The following is a 10,664-nucleotide window of genomic DNA, read 5'->3' on the forward strand; positions in this document are numbered from 1 at the left end:
CAGAGGCCCCTTGTAAAAAGACAATTTACTCTAAAAGGTGATGTGACACCAACCGATGATTATCCCTGTATGCACTATAGTAGTGCACCCAAGGACAAGCCCCGGTTAGTGCAGGACTATTGCAATGATAAGAAACAAAATAAACTAGACTATTGTGTTGAGATGTTAGTGTACTGGTTACCGGGTCTATGGAAATACTATGGCACCTGCCCCAATCTATGTTTAAAAACACGAAAAAAATGAACAGGTGGTGACTCGCCAACTCACAATATGGGTCCCCGAAAACGGCCGCTCGCACGGAGCGACAAGGGGACAACATCGCGTGAGTGGCTCAGGGTGTGGAGAGGTGTGCACCGCTTTCTACCCAGTGGCTGTAAACACTCACAGCCACTGTGCCAACTCGCGTCTTATGCATATTTCACTTCCACCCTGCGAGCATATAGCTCTGACACCCCACTCTGGACGGCCGGTAAAGGCAAGCCAGAGGTGAGAGTCCTGCGGCCCCTGCTCAGTGTTCACTCCAGCCGGCCAATGAAGGCAAGCCGGAGGGAGGGGCCTGACTGACTCTCGGGGGTATGGGACCCAAGGGACGTCACTTCCCATTCAGCTCGCCACAAGCTGCCCTGGGGGCTTATTATTATTATTATTATTAATTCCTACCTACCTAGCACCCTATCGTACCTAGTGTCCTTGTCCAACTCTAAAGGCGATTTCAAAGATTGCATATACTCGAGAAATTAACTCGGGTGCTGCCGTGGCCGGGTAGCCTAGAGGTTAATATATTTATTTTCTTCATGGAGACTATATACAGGAGCCAAATCTCTATGTATGAAAAGTGTCCATCAAAAACAGTAATTTGAGCGGCGCCACCATACACCGAAATACTACCAAAAACAACCTACGTAATTTGGTCGGGTTATTTGTTGCCTTATATGGTTCATGTTATACTCATGTCCTAGAGCCTAACTAGTTAGGCACTAGCGCCACCGGAGAGATTAGGAACTATTATTTAAAGCTGAAAGCGGTCACTTTTGCAACAATTCTGCCATAAGAGATTGGCATCCTTTCTATACCATCCATAATTGCAGTCCTGAAATCGAGACTGCAATGTTTTTTATTTTTTGACTGACCATAAACTACGCACTTCGCGACCTAATTTTTAACCGGCAACGTCGACTTTGCCGTCCATTTTTGAGAAAAAAGTTTTACATTATATGTGAACTATTTAGAAAACACGTGCTGATTTGTCTATCGGATACATTTGTCAGTATACTGAATGAACAAATATAACCCACTCATAAAACCATTCCGGTCGCAACAATTCTGCCGTAAGAGATTGGCATCCTTTCTATACCATCCATAATTTTCTTGTTAAAGTTTATGTTAATATATTACTTGTTGAGATATATCGTAGCCAACCCAAACATCCATAATTCATTGTATTCACGTAAACCATTTTATACCACAACAAACATACTTATTGATACTAAATTGAATAAAAACGCGCGCGCGCCCCCGACTAAAGTAAATAAATAATAAAAACGCGCGCGCGCCCCCGACTAAAGTAAATAAATAATAAAAACGCTCGCGCGCCCCCGACTAAAGTAAATAAATAATAAAACGCGCGCGCGCCCCCGACTAAAGTAAATAAATAATAAAACTTAGGCGATTAGACGGCTAATTATAAACACAATAAATAAATGTGATGTTTTGAACAAAAAAGAACAACCTTGTCGAATGATAATCAGATAATTCTGAATTTTTGCAGCATTAGGTAGCTTATTAGGTAGTGACTTAAAATTTGTGTAACAAGCAATGTAACTAACCAAAAATATCTACCTATCTTTATTGTACGGTCTCGCAAATGCATACAGACACACACACAATATAAATATAAGTTAACATTTACACATAACTTAACATAACCTATTACTATCCTAATATTAAAACCTTCATGCTATACTTAAATACTTATTTCCTCTGTACCTACTCTCAGATGATTGCATTGCATTGAACTGTTATCTTAACTATAACTTTAGTTTAGTTTAATCATAGAGTAACTTATACTAGAGCGGTACTGTCATAGTAAATTTTGTAACCCCAGTAAATTCACTGCCATCTGTCGACACACTTTAAAACAAAAATTGAAGATTTGTAAAAATACGATAAAATGTATTTAAATATAGATAAATGATTTTTTTTATTTGCATTAATTATTTTTATGATTTTGATCCATGTTCTTTCGCTGATATGCGTTAAAATTGTTAAATAACAAACGAAACCATCAACGCCATCTATACGACTGTAGGCCAAAACTAGTAGCGCCCTCTGAACGAGAATCAAATTTTCTTGATTTTCGAGGCACGTTTTTTCCTTAGACTGTATCCATCTATTACGGAGTTATATCTATCTTTGGTTTAATTATAATTCAATTTGTTACTTTCTGTACCTACATAATTAACTATTATTGGATTGGTTGTACCCTTAACTTGCTGCTGGAAGAGCGGGGTCTCCTGTCACAAGTATTGCAATACTTACTAGGAGGTCCCAACCCTTTCTCAAATTGTAACACAATGATTGTGACCAATAAACGATTTTCATTTTCATAAAGTGTATAAGCTTTGCATAGTTTGAGATTAACTCCCTTGTATAGGAAACTTACTTAAACTTAAAGTCATACTTAGATGGGTACCAGGGCACTCCGACATTAACGGAAATGAAGAAGCGGACGAACTTGCTAGAAAGGGCGCAGACACAACCCTGGTCGGCCCAGAACCGTTCTGTGGAACCACAAAACGGGATGCATATTCTCTGCTCAGCAACTTAGAAAAAACGAGAGCAATCGATTGGTGGAAGTTCGTCAAAGGACAAAAACACTCGAAAGCTCTAATTAAAGGATTCAACAGCAAAGTTGCTAAGGAGCTTCTAGGGCTCAAAAGACACAAAACCTGCGCGGTGACTAGAATACTGACTGGACACTGCAAGTTGAACAAACACATGTTTCAAATAGGAAAGATACAAGATCCGACATGCAGGTTCTGCCAGGAGTCAGAGGAGACTGCAATGCACATTCTCTGTTCCTGTGGACCACTAATGTCAAAAAGAAGTACCTACTTAGGGCGGCACGTACTGCAACCCTATGAGGTACAGAACATTACGGCCCAAAGAATCTGGAATTTTCTGGATTCAACGGGCATTAGTAATGAGCTTTAAAGGGCCGTCACAATAGATCACTGTTTGGTCGACGTGACACTCAAAGGCCCACAACGCCCCAAATAATAATAAATAATAATAGGAAACTTATCGAACCTTCGTTAAATTTTATCTCTATCTTATTCTTTTTATTATTTTATCTTTTTTTTTAAACATATTTGTTTGCTAATATTCTTATCTTTTTTCTCTTCCAAAATATTTATACAAAAATTAACGTTTTTAATTATTAATGTAAGCTTTGTCATACTTGTCACGAGCTGTCAGAGAACACTCCAGTTTTTCGATCATCTCACCTTCAAGCCCGTAAATTTTTCATGTCGCACGAAATGTTTGCGACTTTTGCGAGCAGGAAATGAGCAAACGTAAAAATAAAATTTGGAGATATCTTAAATGTAAGTTACGCGTGAAACGAAACGTCGACGTTTTCCGACACTCTCCCTTTCAGGTGCAAATTATTCTTTATAAATCTTATTCCACATTTTAGACAAATTATTGAAGTTCAAAAACGAACTCAATGAAATTATAATACCAATTTAATGCGAAATGTCTTAGCAAAGCCACAATGCAGACGTACCTAAAGGAACGGCCTTCAAATTAAAAACAAAATCTATGCTGACTTGATATTACCATAGAGTAACTTATACTAGAGCCGTACTGTCATAGTAAATTTTGTAACCACAGTAAATTCACTGCCATCTGTCGAAACACTTTAAAACTAAAAATAAATATTTATAAAAATACGATAAAATGTATTTAAATATGGATAAATGATTTATTTATTTGCATTAATTATTTTTATGATTTTAACCCATGTTCTTTCACTGATATGCGTTAAAATTGTTAAATAACAAACGAAACCGTCAACGCCATCTATACGACAGTAAGCTAAAGCTAGTAGCGCCCTCTGAACGAGAATCAAATTTTCTTGATTTTCGAGGCACGTTTTTTCCTTAGACTGTATCCATCTATTACGGAGTTATATCTATCTTTGATATTACTGTCGAGTGGGATTGAATTTCGAGCGAGCGAGTGCACGAAACTACATAATTCATTTCAGTATCATTTTCATTTACCCCATTAGGGCTAATCACGACACGTTGTCGTTTTGCCTCTACGAAGCATTTCCGCTACATACCGGGAACTCCGTGTTATCAGCTACGACTGTAGCTGAGTGGTGAAAGTGTTAACCCATTAAGCGCTAATCACGACACGTTCGGCCTGATTCGAGCTTTAGTATACGTCAAAAATTTTCTAAGGATACGATATGCTCTAGGATGTGTATAGACTCAAATTTTCCTTTCTTATAATTGAAACATGGTGCTAGTCAGGACAAGATAACTCTACAGCGATTTTAATAGCACAAACTATGCAAGTTTTATTTTAAGTGTCAAAGTTCTATGAAATTATGACGTTTAAAATAACACTTGCACAGTATGTGCTATTAAAATCGTTGCAGAGTTAGCTTGGTCTGACTGTACACAAAGGTGTACTAAGACGTACCGTCAGGGCAGGTACGCGCTACGAGCGTAGCGGATAATACGGATAAACCGTATGTAGCGAAAAGCGCCTACGCACAGTGATCCTACTTAGCGGGAAGTGAATGTGGCCGAATAGGAAAATTTTACTCCCTTTATTTACGTTTACAGAACAATTAATATGTATGCCGTCCTCGAAACGTCGGAGGTGAATTTAAAACTTATTTTACGCGATTAAGTCCCGTCGTTGTAAATAATAATTAATATGTATGATCGATTATTTTTTCATCTTATCCAGCAGATTACGTTACGTTCGATATCACCAGTTACCTTATTCACTGAAAACATCTTAGCTTTTATCCCATTTCCAGTATATCCTAGACTCCAAGATACAAAGCAAGTAAGCATTATCGGAGATCACACTTATACTAGTTCTGAAGCTATACTCTTAGAAATAACGCGCCCAATAAGCTTAGTCCAAAACTATGCTTATGATATAACAAAATGATACCAAAATCAAATTGGTTACGCGCGCCTGCTTGCGCAACAATGCAGTTATATGTGCAAAACTAAAGCGCACATATTCATTTGATTGAGATTAAGTTGAAGTTACTGAATATGCCTTTTAGTTTCGCGTGTATCTATAGGTGCATAGGTAGATGTGGCGTAGGGACGGATCGAGCGGGATTAAAAGATAGGCATCAGAACAATAAACATGAAACCCTATCCTTGTCGCATATCGAGGCCGCATATATTAATAAATTTCTGAAAATTTTAAAGGGATTCCTCGTAGACAAAGCATTCTATTTACTCTGTAAGTGAATATCTAGACTCCTGAGGCAATGTTTAATATTTACTTGTGTCGACCTCTCTGACACCCATAAGGGCCGGCCATTACATGTAAATATATTTGATAGTGTTATTAAGTTATGTAGTTGATTAGTTTGTAATTTTATTGCATTGCCCTTACAGGGTTGTGTTGAAACATAATAAAATAATCATAAGATCTTTTTGTATAGTTAACGCTATCTCTACTGAGCTCGTTCACTTACCTGTACTAACAAAGGCATTTTGTTAAACAAAAGCCATTATTTCTTTTGTGTGAGCGCGTGGCTATTGTGTGTGAGCCTACTGGCGTGTGTAACACGTAGTACAGAACCCTCCAGAAGGATTTTAAGTTTCTAAAATGTCCCGCTTGGCGCACTGCTCAAAAATCCCATACAATATGAGACTTAACGCAAACGCATACGTCACTCTATCGAATGAAATTTACTTTAGGGGTTCTGTACTTCATGTTACAGTTGTATTCCGTTTGATGAAGTAAATGAAGTAAATTCAAGAAATAGTTGATCGACCCGTTGGTAATATTTTTGAATAGGTACTTGTATATTTTAAGTAGTGTTTTCCTATCACAGAATATAAACGCTGATGTATTTAATTCAGCTCATTAAAATACCTAATATGTCACTTTAATTAGGGTACTCTAGGTGAGTAATTTAGGCGATGGGTCAGATTACTCGAGCCCGTTCAGCCGTCAGTTAATCCAAGCTGAGCTAATAAATACTTTTACAAGTCGCCACCGAAGAAAAGTAGAATACAATGTTACAAGAATGGAACAAAAAATGACAAATCGAAAAAGTTGACCAACTTTCGCCAACTCCTCAAAGGGCACTGCCAATAATAATAAAATTATACACTTACAGTAACGTTGACGGATAGACGGTGGTCTTATCGAATAAGGTATAATATCCAAAATTGGATAATATTTAGAATACTTATTGAGATTTATATATGTTTTCAATTATTGTGCGAAAATTGCGATTTTTTTCAGAAAACAATACATTGGATACAATTTTATATTTCAAAACAATGAAGAAAACTGAAATAGGTCATCATCTTCCTCGCGTTGTCCCGGCATTTTGCCACGACTCATGGGAGCCTGGGGTCCGCTTGGCAACTAATCCCAAGAATTGGCGTAGGCACTAGTTTTTACGAAAGCGACTGCCAGCTGACCTTCCAACCCAGAGGGGAAACTAGGCCTTGTTGGGATTAGTCCGGTTTCCTCACGATGTTTTCCTTCACCGAAAAGCGACTGGTAAATATCAAATGATATTTCGTACATAAGTTCCGAAAAACTCATTGGTACGAGCCAGGGTTTGAACCTGCGACCCTCGGATTGCAAGTCGCACGCTCTTACCGCTATTAGGCCACCAGCGCTTTTAACTACTCGTAATTACCTTTGTGACTTAATATCACTATGACACCAAACGTTTCAATGTTTAGATTCACCTGCTAACACAAGAAATTGAATAATAATAGATTCAAGTAAAACTACTAAAAGTAGTCATTTCCATAAGTAAGTAAGATTAGTCTAAGGCTAGCTTACCTACGAGGGAATTCATCAAGCTTTTCTCATTGTAGGCATTGCTTAAGATACATAGGTAGCTATTACCAAGTTATTTGTTATTTGTTAGTTTGTGACGACCGGTCTGGCCTAGTGGGTAGTGACCCTGCCTGTGAAGCCGATGGCCCTGGGTTCGAATCCCGGTAAGGGCATTATTAGTGTGATGAGCACAGATTTGTTCCTGAGTCATGGGTGTTGTTTTCTATGTATTTTAAGTATTTATATATTATATACATCGTTGTCTGAGTACACACAAGCCTCCTTGGGCTTACCGTGGGACTTAGTCAGTCTGTGTGAGAATGTCCTATAATATTTATTTATTTATTTTTTTATTTTTTTCTTCAAACGAGTAATAAAAACAATACGAATTTAATCAATAACAATTAACACGGCAATTGAACGCTTGAATTTAACGTCATTTATGTATTAATGAAATTACTTCCACCTCGCAACGTTAATGACTGGGCCACTGACTTTATAATATTATCAATTACCGGTTCCGGTAGCTATCGGAACACCACAAGAAAAGGGTCCGGCGGTTATTGGGTTATAGCCAGATGCTGTTGACCGCCTATAACCTAATTTATCATGTTATCTAATTATTTTCTCATTACATTATCTGAGAGTGATTGATTTAATTAGCGAAGCGATTTTTATGTACAGCATTATATGATCTAAATATTTTGAAATATGTCTCACGATAGTTTAAGTTCGAGTATTATATGAATGCAGCAGTTACGAGTATTAAGATTTCAAGTACCTACTTAGTACATAATTACATAATACATTAAGAAGACTACCGAGCTACAATTTCGTAACAAAACGGATCTAATAAGTAATAAATAATAAGTAGTAAAGCAGCGTTATATATATTAAATATATTAATAACGGGTCACTCACGTATTTTAAGTCGAAAAACGCTCAACATGTTACATGTGACATGTCAGCGTTATATAGTTAAAGTATAAATATCTGGGAGACCGAGCTTTGCTCGGAAAACGTATAAAAACAAAAATGCGCGTTTTCCTAGAGATAAGACCTAGCTGGGTCGATTTTTCGCCCCCGAAAACCCTCATATAGCAAATTTCTTCGAAATCGTTAGAGCCGTTTTCGATAACATAGGAACTAAATGAACAATCCACTGATACACTATCTGGTATTTTCTTTTATATCACATCGGTGACAAACTAGCATACGGCCCGCCTGATGGTCAGCAGTCACTGTAGCTTATGGACGCCTGCAACTCCAGAGGTGTGAGGTCTAATCAAACTACTACTTGTATGAGAATTGTACACTGTTTCGTGTTTCGACAGTATTTGCAAGACATTTGCATCCTAAGTTACTCTCACCTTAAGTACCCGTACCATGAGTCACTCAGTGTCAAAACTGACATATACGCTGACGTCTACGTAATTTACTTACTATATATTATCTCGCTCGCCCTAATATGCGAGTACGAGCGAGATGCATCTTAGAAAGTAAGTTACGTTCTCGAAGTGCCAAACTGGTGGTAGCCACAAAGATATGTATATAAATTGATTTTAAAAGACAATTGTTTTTTGAGTTTTTGATAGTCCCTATTAAACGCTTGTTATGTGCTCATTTCTCGTGTAATAAATAAATAGTATTAGGTGTGGTAATAATTACACATTCAAAAGAAACTTTATATTGCTTGGTTACCAAATAAATTACCCTTTGTTTGAGAACGCCCTTGTTTCAATATTCAGGCTTAATAAAATGATTAACTAAACCGATAATAACCTAATCCGCTTTAACGTTTGTCGGGTTTCAAACAAATTATTGTACCGGATAATAGAATCGATCATTTTGTTGCAATTGAGCCTATTAATCAGTTCAAAGGGGCTTCTAACGGCCTATTCCAATACAGGGCTTAACAAAATAATTGTGCCCTTTTAGTTAATTATTTACACCCCAGACAGCAAGCTCAGTCCAAGCGATTACATGGCAGGCACCTCCCCAGAGGAGCGATACCTTTATTTTCAAGTTTACGAATACCCAATTTCACTTCACAGACATCCATAATAAAGAAACCTTTCCTCCTGACCAAACAATAATAACGAGTTTGGAAAAAATCGGGGGTCCCTTTTACTACAGTGATTTATGGTATATGATTTGTAATACATAGAAGGAGACAGCGCGGCGTCTCGCGAGGATAGAGACGTGGGCTCCGCGCGAGCACTTACAAATATGTCTTTACGGCTGTCTAGTCAGATTAGTGTAAAGCTCAAGTGTCCTACATAAACTGGGTCGCGGGCCGAGGCGTTGATGCGATTCATGTCTATTTAAATTCCAAATGCGGCGCGCAAGTGCAACCAAGGTATGTGTTCGCACTGCACCCTCGATGTAGGTCAGTATCGGCCCTCGGTGCACATGCAGGGCAGGGCTTTCGGCAACTTACGACGTCAATGAGCTGGCTGAGTTTGAGTTTGATGCAGACGCGGAGGACATCGGTGGTGTTGACGACGGGCCGGACCAGCTTGTTGTAGTTAGAGAGCAGGTCGTCGTAGAGGCGCTTGGCGTCGGGGTTGCCGGCGGTGGCGGCGCGGGCGAGGCAGCAGGCCGCCAGCCACCATACGAGCGCGGCCATCAGCTCTCAGGATCGGGCATCGTTACGTAAGGCTGGAGCGGACGGACGGCCCGGGCGCGACGCGGCACGGTACTGCCGCGCGCCTCTCGCCCCGCCCGCCGCGCGTCCCGGCCCTACCCCGAGCGCCGAAGAATCACCGTCCGACGCGACTCTCTTTTGTATATTAGCTCGTCGCTCGCTGTTCGGTTTAATTAACGAACCAAGAAAAACGAAACGGCTTGTTACAATAAATACAACTTGTTTGATAATCATCTTATAACGCTTATTGTGCAGATGGCAATTACTTTTTATTTGAATATTTTCTCTTTATTTTTTTCTTACAACAAGAATCTCAAATTACAAAACTTTGGATAAGTAAAGTAAGTACCTAATCGAATTTCTGTTTACGTCACTTACCATTAAATGATAATTAATTAATTATCCTTGGGACTTGACTTTTAATTAGGTAAGTATAACAAAAATTATCGATAAGTTGGATTAAGGGGAAGCTCCGGGCGTCGTTTTAGACAAAACAATAAACTCAATCCTTATTAATTTTGGATGAAAATTTTCCTCCTGCTATGTCTTCATGTACATATTATGTATATTATGTCAAACAAAATTTGGAAAATTGGAAATTATTTCGAGTGGAAAAAACGAGGGAGGCCTTTGCCCAGCAGTGGGACACCAAAGTAGGCTAATTAAAAAAATAAAGCCTTGAGCTAATGAGAAAACCTTATTGCTAATGTTACATTATGCGTGATTGCGTGCACTTTTACATATTACATTGTTACGTGCGCCTGAACTAGGAGTAATCCTGTATCTCAGGCAAAGAGATAATATACTAATTTAAAGAACTAAATCAAATTAAAATCATGAACAGAGAAACTGTATCTGTATGTTATGAATAATAAATTTCATTTCATTTCATTTATAGTTTGAATATGGTATGGATTTCTCGAGTACTGCGGCGGTTGCAGCCCCA

General features: G+C 38.4%; 1 protein-coding gene across 1 annotated transcript in view; it reads right to left on the reverse strand.

Annotated features, from left to right (window-relative positions):
• The window catches only part of LOC134743743 (acetylcholine receptor subunit alpha-like), a 102,009-nt gene extending 92,128 nt beyond the window's left edge, over positions 1–9,881 (reverse strand). The window contains exon 1 of the mRNA XM_063677378.1: positions 9,512–9,881. Within this exon, the coding sequence (XP_063533448.1) occupies positions 9,512–9,700 (189 nt within the window). The 5' untranslated portion in view covers positions 9,701–9,881. The remainder of the gene's footprint in view (positions 1–9,511) is intronic.
• Between the last annotated feature and the right edge of the window lie 783 nt (positions 9,882–10,664).

Source organism: Cydia strobilella, chromosome 8 (genome assembly GCF_947568885.1).
Source record: "Cydia strobilella chromosome 8, ilCydStro3.1, whole genome shotgun sequence".
In the NCBI taxonomy this organism is placed as follows: domain Eukaryota; kingdom Metazoa; phylum Arthropoda; class Insecta; order Lepidoptera; family Tortricidae; genus Cydia; species Cydia strobilella.